Raw genomic sequence first — 20575 nt, forward strand, 5'->3', positions numbered from 1 at the left:
ATCACATAAAATCCCAATAAAATACATGTATGTTTTTGGTTGTTGCATGACAAAATGTGGAAAATTGCAAGGGGTATGAATACTTTTTCAAAGCCCTGTATGTTCCAAGGCTCAAGGAACATACAGGGGCTGTAAGCCATAATCATCACAATTATGACAAATCACGGCCTGAATTATCTTGCTTTGCATGTAATGAGTCCATCTCATATATTAGTTTCACCTTTTAAGTTGCATTAGTGAAATAAATGAACTTTTGCATATTCAAATTTTTCGAGTTTCACCTGTATACTGTAAGGCCTTGTACACACGATCAGTCTAAACCGATGAGAACGGACTGAAGGACCGTTCGTTAACCGATGAAGCTGACTGGTGGTCTTATGTGCCTACACACCATCAGTTAAAAAAACGATCGAGTCCAACGCGGTGACGTAAAACACAATGACGTGCTGAAAAAAAACGAAGTTCAATGCTTCCAAGAATGCGTCGACTTGATTCTGAGCATGCGCGGGTTTTGAACCTATGCTTTTACGTACTAACCATCGGTTTTGACCTATCGGTTAGGCGTCCATCAGTTCAATTTTAAAGCAAGTTCTAAATTTCTGGACCGAAGGATAACTGACTGATGGGGCCCACACACGGTCGGTTTGGACCGATGAAACTGAACTTCAGTCCGTTCTCATCGGTTTAGACTAATCGTGTGTACAGGGCCTAAGTATTGTTTGCAGCTGATGAGAAAAAGAGATGGAAGCACAACAGTTCAAGTGCTCAGAAGACTACAACACTGTAGAATTTGCACAAATTCAACAACCAATGTACCTAAAATCCAACTAATGCCACAAATCAATATTCAATCAGATTGACATTTGTACTTGTCTCCATTTTCAGTGTACTCTAAAGCCATACAATTTTTATTTAGATTTACCAAAACTATATAAAATGAGGTCAAACCATACCACTTTCAAATTGTATGCACTCAGGCATACCTTTGGGACTACATAGTTGAAGGTAAATCAAAAGGAAATTGAATTAGAAAATTGTATAATGTATGGCCAGCTTTACTAAACCCACAACAGTAAAAAAAAAGTCTGTATATGCAGTAAAGCATACTCGTTATACTTACTGTGGAACCTAAGGGATTCCACAATCCTCTGCATTGTGTAAAAATGCTGTTTGATCCTGTCTTCTGACCCTCCCCTTCTTTTAAAGTCCCCAATCGATCTGCTGATAGCACAGAGCCCTAGGAGGCACTCAGTTTGTTGTATATTGCTAGAGAGGTTTTTTTTTCTTTGGGAGGATACCTGTGATCAAGCACAGGGCCAATCAACTCTGTCCAGACAGAGGGTCAGGAGTCATGCAGCCTCGAGGACAGAGTAGAGTGAAAATTGCTCCTACAAGCTTTAACCAAATACTGATAGAAGTACTAAGACTGCTATATACTGCTGATGAGAATGGGTATTTAGTAGTTTATATTTACTAAAATAATTGCTTTTCCAAGTTCTGTGTACTGAACAGGTATAGCGAATGCAAGGTCCTGGATTTCGTAACACATTAAGACCTCTTTTTTTTTACATGGGTGGCAAGGAGAGAAAAGTAAAAAAAGAAATGCAAGGTTGGGTTTTACTGCTCCCTGGCTTGTCTAGGTGCAAGTAAACATGACCACCTGCCATGTTACTACAGACTACCATGGTTGCACTGCCAGTACTCCATTATACCACAGTTTGCTTCAGCAGGCAGTATTGCATCCAAAGACACACACAGAGAAGGAGAGCGCACAGCTACCCTAGTGTAATAACATTTTTAATGTTTAATCAAAGTAGAAATATTGCACCCACAAAAGGGAGGAAGATTCTCGCATTAACACCACCAATAATGCCTCCTCTCCCAGCCTGTGTAGCTGGATGTACTCCAGAAACTGATGGTCGATGTTAGGTGTATCTCAAAGCCTCCAAGCCTGGCTACAGCATCCCACAGGGCAGTGCGGAGAGCCGCGCATGCGTCCGGACTAGCCGGCGCTGTGTGACGTCACTCACAGCCATGGATGAAGGGGTGTAATGAGGAGACGGACTATCCACTCGCATTACACCCCCTTCATCCACTGCCGCGAGTGACATCACGCAGCGCCAGCTGGTGCGGGCACATGCGCAGCTCCCCGCACTGCCAAGTGGGACGCTGTAGCCAGGCTTGGAAATATACCTTACATCGCCCATCGGTTTCAGGAGTACATCCAGCTACAAAGGCTAGGAGAGGAGGCATTATTGGTGGTGTTAATGCGAGAATCTTCCTCCCTTTGTGATTTCAATATTTCTACTTTGATTAATCATTAAAAACATTATTACACTAGGGTAGCTGTGCGCTCTCCTTCTCTTTGTATGTTTCAGAATTTGTCCGCCATCCAGTGGATTTCAGAGAGAACTGCAACACCTAGATCAAGAGAAGCTCTACACAGACTGTCATACAATTAGAAGGTGGTGGTTTTGCTCTTATTGGTTTTGTATGTTAGTATTGCATCCAAGTGCTACCTATTCAATTAAATTGGGCAATTTTTAACCACTTGCACTACATGCAGTTGTGGTGAGGTGCTGTGGGCTTTCAAGGGTTAAAACAGACATCTAAGACGTGATAAATTGCATCTCAGCTGCCTGTCAAATGCCTCTGGAAAATGATCCCCAACGGATCTCTTTACAGAGGGATGGCAATGACAGCTGCAAGTGGAAAAAACCTTAAGAGCCCTTACACACTGTGACAGGAAGTCAGGTAAATCTGTGGGTGTTGTCACAAACGGGACATACATTTCTGCCTTGCTCAGACAATACACTAATCGTTATTAGGTGTCGGCTGCGAGAAATAGCCAGGAAAAGTTCGAGGGCATTGGAAGACTTCAGCTGTTCAGAATGAGGCAATTAAGGCCTCTATAAGTAGTCCAAAGGATTACCACTGAATTGCTGCATCATTCCTAAGGCTTTGTGAGTAGGAGAGCAGCGTACTGAAAGTCTTGTCAGGAGGAGTGATTTTTCTGTGTGATAAAAATCAAAAGATTATTGTTTTGTGCTGTACGACCAGCACTGTCTGCCCAGCGCTGGCTAGGGTTTATTTTATGTTTGATTTTGTTTATGCTGTTTGGATGCTTGCAATTGTTTTCCAGCAAGATGCCAGACTGCCAGTCTGTATAAATTCAGTGTGTGGTGAACCCATCCAATGGGTCACACACCCCGCTACCGAGCTAACCCCTTACAACACCTAATGCAGTTTCATGCAAATGGCCGCAGTTTGAGGCTGGGTTCACACTGCAGTGGGGAGCCACTCACAGCAGGGGTCCCGTTCACCATTCTAGGTCCGATTTCAGTCACGGTTATGTGCAGTTTTTGGTGTGAATGAGCCCTAAAAGGCCTGGTCAGACACACCTCCTTTCTTTCTGTGCAGTACAAGTGTGCGTGAGGACATCTGTATTGACTGAGTGAGGACTGTAGCTGTTTTACATCTATGCCTGCAGAAAGCACTGGGAAGCATGCACATATCCACCAAGAGAAAGAGGTATTTTATGGCATTTCCAATTGAAAATCAGTTAAAAAATAACATGCAGGGCGTATGAAGTGTGGGAATTAAACAAAACAAACACATACTCACCTAAATGGCTGCAGCGTGGATGTGAGCTGCAGCTGTACCCCACCGGCTCTACATTGAGAACTAAACAATAAAAAAATGCTAATTGCTCAGTTCTTGGGTTTGCCGACAGCGGGCTCTAGCCCACTGTCAGCTGAATCTGGTCATGGGAGTGTAGAACTAACCCACAGAAGTATGGACAAAGGAGCTTTGACCATTCTTCTCCTTTATAACATGTGATGTGAGACTTCAGTTGGGGTTTAGGACCTGTGTTAACAGGTTTTGGGGCTGTATCAACCGCATCAGTTTTACAGACTTTTAAGTAGGGTTGTCCCGATACCGATACTAGTATCGGGACGGATACCAAGCATTTCCCTGAGTACTTGTACTCGGGGAAAATGCTCCAATACTTTATCGATACCTGACTTTCCCTGTATCCTCCTCCAGTTCCCCCTATCCGTTCTGCTCTCTCCCTCCATGCTCCTGTGTCCCCCCCCCCCCTCGGTGCCGCTGCCGTTCTGCTCCCCGCCTCCGTGCCGCTGCCGTTCTGTTCTCCCCCCTCCGTGCCGCTGCCGTTCTGCTCTCCCCCCTCCGTGCCGCTGCCGTTCTGCTCTCCCCCCTCCGTGCCACTGCTGTCCTCTGTTCTGCTCCCCCTCTCCATGCTCCGTGTCCCCCCTCCGTGCTCTGTGTCCCCCTCCATGTCCTCCTCCGCCCCCTCTGTCAGGATGGAGAGCGGCGGTAGGAGCCGCTAAACCCAACTCCTACCTTTTCTGAATGAACAAAGTCAGTGATCACTGACTCTGTCCATTCATATGACTGAGCATCAGTTTATGAATGGATAGGAGCCTCTGTCGCCTGTCCATTCATTTCCAGTGCAGCTGAGAAAGGGACTGGGGAATCTGTGTCCCTTTTTCTTAGTCCCTTTTTCTGTCTCAAAGGTGAGATGTCAGGGGTCTGTTATGACCCCTGATATCTCACCAAAGCCCCACAACAAGGCTAAGAAAAAAATGGCAATAAATAATACGTATTAAAATAAAAAACACACTGACACATCCATTCCCCCCCCCCCAAGAAAGCATCGTAAAAAAACAACAAAAAATAGTGAAAAATTTAAATTGTAAAATAAAAAAAAATACTGACACATGACATAAAAAAAAAAAAAAAGTATCGGTACTTGTACTCGGTCTTAAAAAAGTGGTATTGGGACAACCCTACTTTTAAGTTTGTTTAGACTTTTCAAAGATCTATAGACTTGTATGAAAATGCAAAAACTGCTTGGAGCGGACATAGCCTTTTGAAACAGACTCTTGATGTGTAGGCCTGGCAACATCAGGAGGACATCTCTTAATTGTTTTCTACTTACAATGATAATTATTTTGGCTTGTGGCTGCAACGTGTTGATGAGTTTTATGATGGCTTCCACTCCTCCCGCCACTTCATCTGCAGAATTCTCATGGTTATTGGTGCCAATCCATAAAACAACAACCTATAGAATAAGGACAATTTATTTAGAATGCAAATTGTGTATGTTGACTTTTTTTTTTATTCCAGACTGGAACAAAAATATAACAAGTTCTCTTACTTTCGGTTTGATATTCTCTAGTTCTCCAGTTTGAAGTCTCCAAAGGACATGGCGTGTGGTGTCCCCACCAATGCCGAAGTTCAGTGCATGCAGTGGAGAGAACAGTTCCCTCCAAATCTGTTGGAAGATATAGGGAGATTAAATATTATTGTACGATTACAAAACCTGAAAATAAATATTGCTTTTAAACTCCATGATGAGACCAAAACAGGCAGATTGTGAACATTTATTTAGACTGCATCTACCTACTTTATAAGATATTAAAACGCATTGTGTAACTTATGGTAAAATTTCTACATTACAATTTTTTTTTGACTATGCCTTCAACCATCACGTTGGTTCTTTGCCACTGACAGTTGCTTGTTTGCGAGCCCCTGAACTCAAATAGCCTGCTACAGTATATCCAAAGCCTGGGTTTGCCCAAAATTTTGACTTTAAGGCCCCAAGTACACAGGACATGTTTTTCCTCCTATGGATACCTTTGCTCCAAGGGCGGAAAAAGCAGAGGTAAGACACACCTAAAGACACGTTTTGCAAATGCGTTTAGGTGTCTCAAACATCTGGCCGCTCACCCTCCATTGGCCAAAATATTAATTTATTCTGGCCATTGTAATGAAAGCTCATGCGCTAAATGCACTTATCATGCTTAGATGTGTTTACACATGCTTAGATGCATTGGGCCTTATTTTGTGGCAAAACGCTCATGTCCTTAAAGCCCTTTCACACACACAGCGGGCCGAGTTTTAACAGCGCTTTTCAGCTGCTAGCAGGGTGCTTTTAACCCCCACTAGTGGCTGAAGAAAGGGTTAAATGCTTTGCAGGCACTACAGCAGCTGTTCCCATTCATTTCAATGGGCAAGGACGTGTATACTCCACTCCAAAGATGCTACTTGCAGGACTTTTTCTAATGCCTCCAGTGTGAAAGTGGTCTAAATGCATTGCTACTGTTTTTTTCTGTCCGTAACCCACCTAGGTGTGCAAGGACACACAGGCTAACATAAAAGGGCATTTTTTTTTTTTTTAAAAAGCCATGTTTTTAACGCCTTGTTTGTCATTACAGAGTTCTTATTTAGAAGATAAGATGACAAGGAGAATTCAAATAAAATGCTTAAAGGGTACAAAAACTGGAAAAAAAATTCAGAAAAAATAAATAAAACAAAAGTGAATTTATTTTTCTACAGGAGCCTGCAATCAGTGGATCCCATGTGCAATGTTGGACTCCTGCAGACTCTTCCTTCATCTTTCTGCCCACACCTCTGTATGGGTTTTCGGGCAGAGAGCTGGAAGATATGCAGGATAAGAGAGATAAAGGGGTTAATATACAGAAACAGGATGCAGATGAGATGTACTAGAGAGGAAGTGGGATGGTGGTGATGGAATAAAATAAAAAAAGTGATCCCACAATAACATTTACCCTACCTTAAATCTGCTGCTTGCTGAACAAATGAACCCCCATTGTGAAAGAAAGGGGAAGGCTCTCAAATGTAAACAGTAGTACTATTTATAATTGTGTGTGCTGTGACTGGCCATCTCAGTGATTACAGGGCACAGAGCCACTCGGATTGGCTTTATGCATATTTTCTTAAGATCTGCGCTGTTCAATGTGCACACACACTATGTTTAAAAAAAAAACACTCCAGAACTCCACGGCCGCCACTCTGCTGTTTAACCAATTGAGTATCAGCCTGTATATACCTGTTCATTGCCAGGCAATTTTTCATCACATAGGGGACGAAAAGTCCTCTATGTGATGATTTTCTGGTACTGTATGTGCAGGTAAGAAATGTGGTGGGTATGACACAGGGCAGTATCTGCACACATAATATGCAGAAGAGAAGGAGACTATGAGAGCATACAGTCTGTATTATAAAGGTTAACATACATGCCAAGGGAATGAGAATGAAGGCGAATGCACATTGGCTGAGCAAAGTTAGCACATTTGCTCAGATGAATAAGTGTTGAGTGGTTAATGCACACACACAAAATATTTATTAGTGACAGGTTAATGCACATGCTTTTGAAGCAGATCACATACACTGCAGGCATGTCACTCAGGGGTTAATGTTTATAAGCTGGAGGACTGATGTATTAACGCATCTGATCACTGAGAGTTTAATGCACATACACTGCAGATTGGTCACTGAAGGGTTATTGTACATACTCTGTTGGTATCAAACTGGTTAGAATGTTCTGTGTATTGGAAGGACATCTCACTGCTAGTATGGATACTGGAAAGGGATGTGTGTTTGTGCTGTGACCAGTATACCAGGGAAAGGCTAATGTGTGTTCTAACACACACAATCCTGTACAGTGGGCAGAAAAGAGAACATTTACTTGTGCAGAGGTGGAAATGGCAGAGACTGCCGCTTAACCGAAGATCTTTCTGAGTGCTGAACGTTGAGACTGTGTGTCTGGGTTTAGTGTGCGTGTGTTCAATATGAAAAGAATGATCTGTGTGCTGGAGGTGGGATCTCATTGGGGAAAGACCAATCCTCTGACTTACTCAACTGTGTCTGTATTTACTTGTTTAGTCTTTAACAAAATAAATGAAAATTATATAAAATGTAGTACATTATAATATGTATTAAATATAAATCTTAAAAATAAGTAGCTTGGCATGTTTTAGAGGCAACCTACATACAAAAAGAAAGAACGCGTATTACCTCATACTGCTGCATTAACTGCACCATGGAGTCCCCTACAAACAAGACATCTGGTTCTTTGTCCTTGCAGTCCAATACAAACCTGTTGTGCTAAAAGAGTGAAAATAAATTGTTTCAATTAAACATTTTTCAGGAGGAATTACATTGCATTGTTATTCTCAAACAATAAAAAAATTATAAACCTACAGCTTTTTCATGCACCTGTCACAAGACAATTATGTAAGTTTCCATACCTGACCTGTTATTTTAAAGATATTAGTTTCCTGGATGTCATGTTGAGGCGTTGCCTTCAATGCTTACTGAAACACTGACATGTTAAAGCTCCGGCACCTATAGTTAGTTACCTAATCTTCAGTTCTGTCCCCAACACACTTATAGATCCAGCTGTTCGGCGCCCCTCTTATTTCAGATTAAAAGGCACTGCGCATTATTCGATCCACTGCCTGTGAGCACAGGGCATCAAGAGGGGAACCACCATAGCGTAGTATCTTTTATTAGTTTAAAAAAAATGCTGCCATTACACCCACATAGGTAAAGCAAAGAATTGCATGTAAACCCAGAAGTACCACACTGCGTGCTCTTCACGGGCCAAGCATGATGTCACTGGAAGTCCTGCCCTGGGAGCGCACGCAGCTTCTGTGTTTACATGCGATTCTTTGCTTTACCTATGCAAGTGTAATGCCAGCAATTTTTTTCAACGCATAAAATTAATAAAAGATGCTACGCTATAGTGGTTCTCCTAATAACTATTTGAGAGGCATAAAGTCCCTAGGAGGATTAATTACACTGAGGTGGCTCAAGGAGAGGAGTGGAGAGGGAGTGACATCTGGTGGCCAACACAGAACATTACCAGGGACGGTGAATACCACAAGTGCAATTTAAATTCATTGCTGTACAGCAGTACTTCTCAAAGCCAGTCCTCAAGGCGCCACAACAGGTCATGTTTTTAGGATTTCCCTCAGATGAAACGGCTGTGGTAATTACTAAAGCAGTGAAACTGATAAAATCACCTGTGCAAAACAATGGAAAGCCTGAAAACATGATCTGTTGGGGCACCTTGCGGACTGGACCCTATGCTATGCATAACATAGGGTCAATTGTACAGAGAAGATTTCATGTCATTTCAAACAGCACGTATGAACAAATTTGTAAAGAGCACGTTGCCTTGGATGTATGAACTGGTTAGAGGACTGCATTATATTATTTTGAGCACTCTTTGGAAACTTGAGCAGTCATTGAAAATTACAATTGCATTTGCATGATGGGAATTGAAGTTTGCAACGGCTGCAAAAGTGGCACTGGTCTCTCTGCCTCAGGATTCCTGGGCTTAGCTCCATTACCCTGTATTCATTGATGATGTCACAAGGTAAATGTAGCACAGACTATGCAAGTGTAGATTGAATAAAATACTAGTATTTACTCTAGCAGAGAGCAAGAAAAATTCAGGAGATTTTGAAACTACTAACCCAGCTTTAATAATTTAGTAGCACAGGATAAGCCTGTTTATTGTCGCAACATTTTAATACTCTGGAACCAAGTGTTGAAAATGAAGCATCTGCAAACAATAATGCCGCGTACAGACGGTCGTTTTTTGTGATGAAAAAAAACAACGTTTTAAATCGTGAAATAAAACGACGTTTTTGAAACATCATTTTCAAAAACGATGTTGCCTACACACCATCGTTTTTTCACAATGCTCTAGCAAAGCGAGGTTACGTTTCACCACTTTTTTCCATTGAAGCTCACTTCATAACTAGCTTCTGGGCATGCGCGGGTGTAACAACGTCGTTTTAAACGTCGTTTTTTGCTACACACGGTCAATTTCTGTGAAACAAAAACGACGTTTTGAAAAACGACACAAAAAATTCGAGCATGTTCGAATTTTTTTTTGGTCGTTTTTTTGAAGACATAAAACGACGTTTTGCCCACACACGATCATTTTAAATGACGTTTTTTAAAACGTCGTTTTTTTTCATCACAAAAAACGACCGTCTGTACGCGGCATAAGAGTGAGAAAAAAAAAATCCCCTGTATTACCTGAGAGAGCCACCGGTCATCCCCATGTACATCCTCAGCAGCATGAGGGACAGCAGCAGAGTTTGTGTCCCCCTGACTCATTATGCAGACAATCTGCCTGTAAAAACAAGAGATGTACATGAGTGATATGTGGTGATTAAAACAAAATACAACACAAACGAACAAAAAAAAAAATGTACATCTATTTGCCCAATGAAAGTGCATGTACATTCTTTTTGTGCAAAATAGCAAATGTTATTAGCCTATTTTCTGTGCTAGCTGAATGATTTTTTTATTGTTGTAAACAGAACAATATTGTATTTTGCCACCAGATGGTGAGTGAGTGAGTGAAAAATGTATATAGCGCTACACATGCGAACTGAATCGCCTCTGGGCGCTTGTTTGACCACTTCTCCTTTGAGCTCAAAAGAGATGGGTTTTGATCTTTCTCCTAAAGGCCAAGTGGTTCTCCTCCAACCGAATGGAGGTTGGTAAAGTGTTCCAAAGTCGAGGGCCTTGGACAGCAAATCTTCTTTCTCCTTTGGACTTGTATCTGGTTTTGGAGTACATTTTGGTTGGAGGATCGCAGAACGTGATTGGGGTTGTAGGCTTTTATTTTTTCGCATAGATAATTGGGGGCATTTCCCCAAATACATTTATGCGTTAGACAGAGTGCTTTGAAAGTGATTATGTCTTTCACTGGTAGCCAGTGAAGGCTTCTCAGTGATGGGGAGATTGATTCCCATGTTTTTTTCCCCGTCACAAGTCGCGCGGCCGTATTCTGAACGACTTGCAGACGAGTCCAAGGTAGAGGGCATTTGCATAGTCCAGCCTGGAGTTAACAATTGTTCCCACCACGACTGCTATGTCTTCTTTAGGAATAAATGGAATAAGTCTGCGTAGTAGGCGCAGCAGATGGTGCGATCCGCTGACTACTGACCCTATTTGTGCATCCATTGTCATGTAGGTGTCGAAGATGACTCCGAGACTTTTGACTTTGGTGCTAGGGGTGATGATTTTTCCCAGAATGGGCGGAGGTGTCAAAGTTGTTGCAGGTTGATTCTTCCGATTGGCATAAAAAAGGAGAAGTTCTGTTTTCGAACCGTTGAGTTTGAGATAACTCTTTGTCATCCAGTTCTCTATCAAAGAGAGGCATTTCTCTAGATCGAGATGATGATCCTTTTTGTTGCAGATGCGAAAATACAATTGTGTGTCATCCGCTTAAGAGTGGTAGAGCAGCTTTTGGCTGCTGATGATTTCAAAAAGAGGGCGGAGATAGATATTAAACAGCACCGGCGACAGCGGGGATCCTTGAGGGACACTGCGTTTTTCAGAGGTGAACGGTCCCAGTTTCACTATTTGTGATCAGTTTTCCAAAAAGGAGGAGAACCAGGATAAGTCACATTCCCCGACTCTGGCTACTTCAGCTAGCCGAGTCAGTAATAGTTTGTGGTCTACCGTGTCAAAAGCTGCGCTTAGGTCCAACAGTACTAGAAGACAAGGTTCTCCTTCGTCTGCGGCCTCAAGAGCATCATCCCATATTTTGAGCAATGCTATTTCCGTCCCGTACCCTGGACGAAAACCCGATTGATAAGGATCGAGCAAATTATGGGTGTCTAAATGCTGTTGCAGCTGTTGTACCACAACTTTCTCTATTACCTTGAAAAAGATGTTCAGGCCTGTTATGGGACGACGGTGTTCAGGGTCTTTGGGGTCAAGGGTGGGTTTCTTTAAGATGGATTTGATTATACCTTGGTTCAACAGGGTGGGCACTATGCCTTCCCTGAATGACTGGTTAATCAGCTGCTTGATGGGTGGTGCCAGAATATCGGCACATTCCTTCAGCAGTTTGATGGGGATAATATCGTTAGGCGCTGTGCTATTTCGCAGGGCGCTGATGATATTTTTTGTGGCCTCGAGGGAGATGGGTTTTAGAGTAAACATTGTTGATTGGGCCTGATTCCTGTGGGGATTGGGCAGGCGATTGAGGGGGGGGGTACAGTTTTGCTGAATTCTTTCAAGGATCCTTTCAATTTTGTTAACAAAATGATCCGATAATTAATTGCAAAATTCTTGGGTATCAGAATTGGGGGCTTCAAGACAGGCTGGGTTCATGGTCTGACTGACCAGCTTGAAGAGTTCATGGGGACGGTTTAGGGCATTGGTGATGATCTTGGAAAAATGTTTTTTTTGGCCTGGAAAATTTCTTTGTGGTATTTTTTTGTTGTTTCCTTGTAGATGGCGTGGTTTTCGTCTGTAGTGCTTCTTTTCCAAGCTGCTTCCGCTCTTCTGCGTTCTTGCTTAAGGAACGACAGCTGGTCGTTAAACCAGCTGGAGTTGTATTTCCGGATGCAGGTTTTACGTTTGGGCGCTACTAAGTCGGCTGACTGTAGTAGAGCTGTGTTAATGGCATCCAGGGTTTCAGTGGCTGATTGATGTGAATGGATTGTTTTTACTTTATTCCCCAATATTGTTTTGAAGAGTTCCGAATGGAGCTTCTTCTAAGATCTCGTCCAGTGCATTGTCACTGGTTTTGGCGTTTTTCTTAAAGGGGTATTTTTGGTAATCATGAATTTGATTACATGGTGGTCTGTCCATGGTAACGGCTCATTTTCCAGAATTTTTACTTCCAGATCTTGTCTGAAAATAAGATCGAGTGTGTGACCAGAAGCATGTGTGGGCCCACATACTAGTTGCTGCAGACCTAGTCCTTCCAAGTGGTGAATGCAGGCGATGGCCACGGGATGGTGCCAAGTATCTTTACTTAAAAGATAAGTATGGGTTTTTTTTGTTTTTGTTTTTTGCTATTCATACTTACCTCGGTGGATGGAGCATCAGGATGATGCCGCCGCTGTCCCCCGGCATCTCTGCACTGAGAACCGAACCACTGAACATCACCGATGGCTCGGTTCTCACTCCTCCCCGAGCAGAGCCATACTGACTATCAGTCAGCATGGCTTCTCCGTGCTCATTGGAGGGCCGAGCAGTGGAGGGGCGGGGAGAGGCTAATACTGCCATCAATCAGGTAGTGGTGTCAAATTTAATCGCTGCATCGCGATTCAGGTGTCCCCGATGCGGCACCGATGCATGCGTCCGTATTAATCAATGTTTGGCCCCGCCCCCGTCCCTCCCGGGAGAGCGCTCCGTTCACTCAGACGTTGCCTTGTTTGTATAAGGCACGCTCATGTGACTGTCTGGTCCGCCTCTCTCCTGGCGTCAGCCCCGTCCACTGACTATAACGATCAGATCAGTAGAAAGGCGGGAGGTGCACTGCTGACGCTGAGAGACGTGAGAGCATGGTGGAGAGAGGTGGGCCGGGCAGTCAGTCACATGAGCGCAGCACATTCAAACCCCCTGCTGATGCCGACGAGCTGGAATGGAGATCGGGGGATTGTGAGCAGGCAGATCGCCCATCTCATTACCGCCTGCAATGACACAAATCAGGGCTCGACAAATTACGGTCGCCAGGATGCTATTTCTAGTCGCCATGGCGACCTGGCGACCGTAATTTGTCGAGCCCTGATTTGTGTCATTGCAGGCGGTAATGAGATGGGCGATCTGCCTGCTCACCATCCCCCGATCTCCATGACATTATGAAAGATAATGTTATGCCGAGTAAATTCATATCCAACATGTCACGCTTCAAAATTGCGTCCGCTCGTGGAATGCCGACAAACTTTTACCCTTTAAAATCTTCATAGGCGACGTTTTAAAAAACTCTACAGGTTGCATGTTTTGAGTTACAGAGGAGGTCTAGGGCTACAATTATTGCTCTCACTCTACCAATCGTGGCGATACCTCACATGTGTGGTTTGAACACAGTTTACATATGCGGGCGCTGCTCACTTATGTGTTCGCTTCTGCGCGCAAGCTCGTCGGGACGGGGAGCGTCTTCTGTCTCCTAACTTTTTTAGCTGGCTCCTAGATTCTAAGCAAATTTGTCAAACCCTGACACAAGTAATGTGTAAGTCAGCTTAGATAAGATGACTAGCCCTATTTTTACAACCTTTGATAAGATGACTATTCTACAAGCCCTATTTTTTGTGGTGTGGCACCATCTATGTGATATTAAAAAGCAGAGCGGTCACTTAATGTATGATCCTCTAATAAATGCTATTGCTTCTACTCGTGTGCATCTTGTCGATAACAAGTGATGATTGGAGGGAACAATGAGGAAAATACATTTGCCTGATTTTCTTATAGTGTGCACCCCACTTTAGGCTGGATTGTCACCATTCAATGCATGTTTTTATGCATTTTATTGTGGATTTTTAAAATACACTAATGTGCATTTTCAGTGTGTTTTTATGTACTGCCATTGTCATTAATACGCCCTTTAAACATGCACAGATGACAATGAACCCTCAATAAAAATATCAGTACAGCGAGGACTTGGACTTTTAAATACACTACACTACTTTTCTATTACAATTGACACATTTCCTCAGTGTATTTAAAAGTCCAAGTCCTCGCTGTACTGATATTTTTATTGAGGGTTCATTGTCATCTGTGCATTTTTAAAAGGGCGTATTGATGACAATGGCAGTACATAAAAACACACTGAAAATGCACATTAGTGTATTTTAAAAATCCACAATAAAATGCATAAAAACATGCATTGAATGGTGACAATCCAGCCTAAAGTGGGGTGCACACTATAAGAAAATCAGGCAAATGTATTTTCCTCATTGTTCCCTCCAATCATCCTCTGTGTGCAGAACAGCATGCAAGTACAGAGAAGGAGGGGGGTGCTGTGATCCGGGGACACAGGGGGGGTACGGCAGGGGTTGACAAATTTGCTTGGAATCTAGGAGCCAGGTAAAAAAGTTAGGAGCCAGAAAACGCGCCCCGTCCCGACGAGCTTGCGCGCAGAAAGCGAACACATACGTGACCAGCGCCCCCATATGTAAACGGTGTTCAAACCACACACGTGAGGTATCGCCGCGATTGGTAGAGCGAGAGCAATAATTCTAGCCCTAGACCTCCTCTGTAACTCAAAACATGCAACCTGTAGATTTTTTTTAAACGTTGCCTATGAAGATTTTAAAGGGTAAAAGTTTGTCTGCATTCCACGAGCGGACGCAATTTTGAAGCGTGACATGTTGGGTATGAATTTACTCGGCGTAACATTATCTTTCATAATATAAAAAAAAAAAAAATGGGGATAACTTTACTATTGTCTTATTTTTTAATTCAAAAAAGTGTAATTTTTTCACCAAAAAAGTGCGCTTGTAAGACCGCTGCGCAAATACGGCATGACAGAAAGTATTGCAACGTTTGCCATTTTATTCTCTAGGGTGTTAGGATAAAAAATATATATAATGTTTGAGGGTTCTAATTAGAGGGAAGAAGATGGCAGTGAAAATAGTGAAAAATGACATTAGAATTGCTGTTTAAAGCGGGAGTTCACCCATTTAAAAAAAATAAAAAAATCTCCCCTTAGCTTCCTGCTCGTTCGGTCTAGGGGAATCGGCTATTTATATTAAAATAGGTGCAGTACTTACCCGTTTTCGAGCTGCATCTTCTTCCGTCGCTTCCGGGTATGGGTCTTCGGGAGCCGGCGTTCCTTCTTGAGTGACAGCCTTCCGAGAGGCTTCCGACGGTCGCATCCATCGCGTCACTCGTAGCCGAAAGAAGCCGAACGTCGGTGCGGCTCTATACTGCGCCTGCGCACCGACGTTCGGCTTCTTTCGGAAAATCGTGACGCGATGGATGCGACCGTCGGAAGCCTCTCGGAAACCTGTCAATCAAGAAGGACCGCCCATTCCCGAAGCCCATACCCGGAAGCGACGGAGAGGATGCGTCTCGTAAACGGGTAAGTACTGCACATATTTTTAAATAAATTGCCGATTCCCCTAGTAATAACGAGCAGGAAGCGAAGGGGGAAAAGTGCCCTCTAAGGGTGAACCCCCGCTTTAACTTGTAATGCTTAACTTGTAATACCAACGGCCACCACCAGATGGCGCCAGCTCACACATGTGGTGGTAATAACTTGTAATACCAACGGCTCACCACCAGATGGCCCCAGCTCAAAAAAAAAAAAAAAAATTTTTTTCCCCCCTTCCAAGCCAAGTCGCCAGGGCCCCATTTCTAGTCGCCATGGCGACCTGGCGCCCGGGATTTGTCGAGCCCTGGGGTACGGGCATGTAGTGGAATCTGATGTGTCACCTATAAGTCATTGTCACTGCAGGCAGGGACTGGTCTGTATGGAGGAGAAATATAGACCATCTCCTGTATTATGTCCGCAGTCTCTGATCATCTCCTGTAGCATGTATGCAGTCTCTGATCATCTCCTGTAGCATGTCTGCAGTCTCTGATCATCTCCTGTAGCATGTCTGCAGTCTCTGATCATCTCCTGTAGCATGTCTGCAGTCTCTGATCATCTCCTGTAGCATGTCTGCAGTCTCTGATCATCTCCTGTAGCATGTCTGCAGTCTCTGATCGTCTCCTCTAGCATGTCTGCAGTCTCTGATCATCTCCTCTAGCATGTCTGCAGTCTCTGATCATCTCCTTTAGTATTTTGGGGGGAGAGCCATGCGCACTTGCGCTGCAATCGTGATTAGGGGTGTAACGGATCGTCATTGATCCGTGATCCGCACGGATCAACCTTTTCGGATCGGCACACATGTGATCCGTATGATCCGTAGATTGTGAGCTCCCTCAGCCTCCTCTCACTGCAGTACACTGACTGACAGGAAAGGAGGAGGCGGGAAACGAAACACTAGCACTCGGCCAATCAGGATACTTAACAGAAGCGATGACCCAGAGCTGCCCTGCCTCCAAACCAATCAGCGGGCGCGTTACAAGCAAGGCAGCGTGTGTGTGTGTTTTGGCCAGAGCTGTGTGTGAAGGGAAAAGGAGATGTGCTGCGGAGCCCGGGGGGGGGGAGGAGGGGGAGGCCGAGTGTTTGTGATTGTATTCCTGGACGGGGGAGGATGTTATTCGGCATCCCCAGCACTGGACGAGGAGACCATCAGAGAGCAGAACACATACGGTAGTGAATACATTGTATGAGCCTGACACATCCCTCCCCTCCACACCGTGTTCCCTGTGATCACACACTCACACACACTATGGAGACACCATCATACCCCACAATAATCACTGACAGGTGGAGGAAGAGCCCTGCTGTGTGTGTCAGATCATATATTTCATCGTTATTTTCAATACAAAACTGATCTTATGTGCTTAAATACAGTATTTAGAAATCCAAACCTTGCATGCTTGCTAATGTGACAGAACACCTCTGATTTTCACATTTAACATTTAGTTAAATGTGAAAATCAGAGGTGTTCTGTCACATTAGCAAGCATGCAAGGTCAGCAGGTTTGCTGCGGCTTTTAAAATGTACCATGTAAACAGTCCGTCGGATTTACATATACTGTATTTAAGCACATAAGCTCCGTTTCGTGTTGAAAATAACTATGAAATATAAAACTCTGGTGGGTGTAACACGATTTGTCTTTTTTTTTTTGCTGATCCGAAAATGATCCGATCCGTGACTCCTGATCCGAGGATCGATCCGATCCGTGAGTTTTTTGATCCGTTACACCCCTAATCGTGATGCATCGCGGAATCGAATCGTGGACTTGATAATCGCATCGAATCGTGAGACCGGTGAAGATGCGCAGCCCTACAATCAGGGCAGCTGGCGGATCCCAACTTGGAAGTCGTGATGACGCGCTGCCCCGACTGATGGCAGTGATGTCAGCGGAGAGCTCATACGTGATCCAGCTTTTGTGGGCAGGGGGTGCATGCGCCTCGCCGGCTGTGCTGTGATTAGACACAGCACAAGCCGATCAGTGGGTCTCAGCTAATGATTGACCGCCGGCACCTGCTGATCAGTGAAATGGATGACGGGACAGAGCTCTGTGAATGTAAACAAAGCAGAGGTCTCTCCTGTCAGCAGTAATGTGCCAGTTTGTTTTCCTGCAAAGCAGGTGATAAAAACAGCACATCCCTTAGTAAAAACAGAACACAGTGAATGCACCAAGCACTGGCTGGGCACACATTTAACCCCTTGATCACTTGTTAACCCCTTCCCAGTCAGTGTCATTAGTACAGGAAGTGTGTATATTTTTAGCAATGATCACTGTATTCGTGTCTCTGGTCCCCACAGAGTGTCAGATTGCCTGTCATACTATCACAGTCCCGCTATAGAAGTCACTGATCACAGCCATTACTAGTATTGAAAAGATAGAGGGCTAGATTCAGATAGCCCTGCGTAATTTTGTGCGGGCGTACGTTACGCCGCCGTTAATTAGGGCGCAAGTTCCGTATTCTGAAAGAACTTGCGCCCTAAGTTACGGCGGCGTAACGTATGTGCTCCGGTGTAAGCCCGCCTAATTCAAATTTGGATGATGTGGGCGTGTTTTATCTAAATTTTGTGTGACCCCACGTATTTGACATTTTTTTTTACGAACGGCGCATGCGCCGTTCGTAAAAGAATCCCAGTGCGCATGCTCGAAATTCCCCCGCAAATCATCAATGCTTTAGACGTGAACGTAACTTACGTACAGCCCTATTCGCGAACGAGTTACGCAAACAATGTAAAAATTTCAAAATTTGACGCGGGAACGACGTCAATACTTAACATTGCGTACACCTCATATAGCAGGAGTAACCTTATGCCGGAAAAAGCCCAACGTAAACTACGTAAAAAAATGCGCCGGGCGATACGTACGTTTGAGAATCGGCGTATCTACCTAATTAGCATATTCATTGCGTAAATTGACGGAAGCGCCACCTAGCGGCCAGCGTAAAATTGCAACTAAGATACGACGGCGTAAGAGACTTACGCCGGTCGGATCTTAGTCAAATATATGCATAACTGATTCTAAGAATCAGGCGCATAGATATGACGCCGCAACTCAGAGATACGCCGTCGTATCTCCTTACTGAATCTGGCCCATACACTATATTACCAAAAGTATTGGGACGCCTGCCTTTACATGCACATGAACTTCATGTCTTAGTCCGTAGGGTTCATTATTGCGTTGGCCCACCCTTTGAATCTATAACAGCTTCAGCTCTTCTGGAAGGCTGTCCACAAGGTTCAGGAGTGTGTCTATGGGAATGTTTGACCATTCTTCCAATAGCGCATTTGTAAGGTTAGGCACTGATGTTGGACAAGAAGGCCTGGCTCACAGTCTACACTCTAATTCATCCCAAAGGTGTTCTATCAAGTTGAGGTCAGGACTTTGTGCATGCCAGTAATATTTCTCCACCCCAAACTCGCTCACCCATGTCTGTATGGACCTTGCTTGTGCACTGGTTCAAATCATTTGGTGGAGGGGCATTATGGTGTGGGGCTGTTTTTCAGGGGTTGGGCTTGGCCCCCTAGTTCCAGGGAAGAGAACTCTTAAGGCATCAGCATACCAAGACATTTTGGATAATTTCATGCTCCCAACTTTGTGGGAACAGTTTGGGAACGGCCCCTTCCTGTTCCAACATGACTGCTCACCGGTGCACAAAGCAAAGTCCATAAAGACATGGATGGGGTGGAAGAACTTGGTTGACCTGCACAGAGTCCTGACCTCAACCCGATAGAACACCTTTGGGATGAATTCGAGCGGAGACTGCGAGCCAGGCCTTCTCGCCCAACGTCAGTGCCTGACCTCACCAACGCGCTTCTGGAAGAATGGTCAAACATTCCCATAGACACATTTTGAATTCTTGTGGACAGCCTTCCCAGAAGAGTTGAAGCTGTTAGGCCCCTTTCACACTGGGCGCAGGAGGTATAGAGGCTTGATTTTTAGCGCCACCATTTACCGCGATATTCGGCTGCTAGCGGTGCAGTTTTAACCCCTGCTAGTGGCCGAAAAAGGGTAAATACAGCCCGCAATGCGCCTCTGCAGAGGCGCATTGCCGGCGGTATTACCGCAGTTTCCTATTGATTTCAATGGGAAGGAGCGGCAATCACATTGAGAATCCTGGGGCAGGAGTATTTCAGGCGGTATTTATGCGCTATTTTTTGTGCTAAAACGCCTGAAATATGCCTCAGTGTGAAAGGGGCTGAATAGATTCAAAAAGTGGGCCAATTCAATATTCAACCCTACGGATTTATGTGCGTGTAAAGGCAGGCCAGGCAATACTTTTAGTATAGTAGTATAGCGTATATCAGTTTGTAGACGCTATAACTTTCATGCAAGCCAATCAATATACGCTTATTGGATTTTTTTCCAAAAATACGGAGTAGAATATATATTGGCCTAAATTTATGAAGACATTTGATTTTTTTACTTTTTTATTGGATATGTTTTATAAGTAAAAAATACTGTTCTTATTTCAAAATTCTTCTTTTTTTGTTTATAGCGCAAGAAATAAAAAAAAGCTCTATTTGTCTGAAACAAATTGCATAAGATTTCATTTGTGTACACAGCGTTGAATGACCAAGTAATTGTCAGTTAAAGTAATGCAGTGGCAAAAAATAAATAAATGGCCTGGTCATGAAGGGGGTAAATCTTCCAGAGGGCAAGTAGTTCAAGTGATGCCAAGCCCCCATTCACACTGAAAGTGGCTTTGATATCACTCTACTTCAGTGCAGTTTCAAGGCTACCAGTCAGTGTGATTTAATTTGCGACTTGCAGACATCTGTGCAAAACCGCCAAAAATAGTGCAGGAACCTTTTTCAAATTGATGCAAGCCCGAGTCACACCGATTTGAACGGTTCCATAGGCACACATAGAACTCTCAAATCGCATGACAAGTCGCA

At 43.9% G+C, this 20575-nt stretch overlaps 1 protein-coding gene across 1 annotated transcript in view; it reads right to left on the minus strand.

Moving 5' to 3' along the window:
* The window catches only part of PAFAH1B2 (platelet activating factor acetylhydrolase 1b catalytic subunit 2), a 39138-nt gene that overhangs the window by 14844 nt on the left and 3719 nt on the right, over positions 1 to 20575 (minus strand). The window contains exons 2-5 of the mRNA XM_040327663.1: positions 9883 to 9979; positions 7846 to 7935; positions 5183 to 5299; positions 4964 to 5086 (exon numbers count right to left, since the gene is read on the minus strand). Coding sequence (XP_040183597.1) covers positions 4964 to 5086; positions 5183 to 5299; positions 7846 to 7935; positions 9883 to 9963 — 411 coding nt within the window. The 5' untranslated portion in view covers positions 9964 to 9979. The remainder of the gene's footprint in view (positions 1 to 4963; positions 5087 to 5182; positions 5300 to 7845; positions 7936 to 9882; positions 9980 to 20575) is intronic.

Source organism: Rana temporaria, chromosome 10 (assembly GCF_905171775.1).
Source record: "Rana temporaria chromosome 10, aRanTem1.1, whole genome shotgun sequence".
In the NCBI taxonomy this organism is placed as follows: domain Eukaryota; kingdom Metazoa; phylum Chordata; class Amphibia; order Anura; family Ranidae; genus Rana; species Rana temporaria.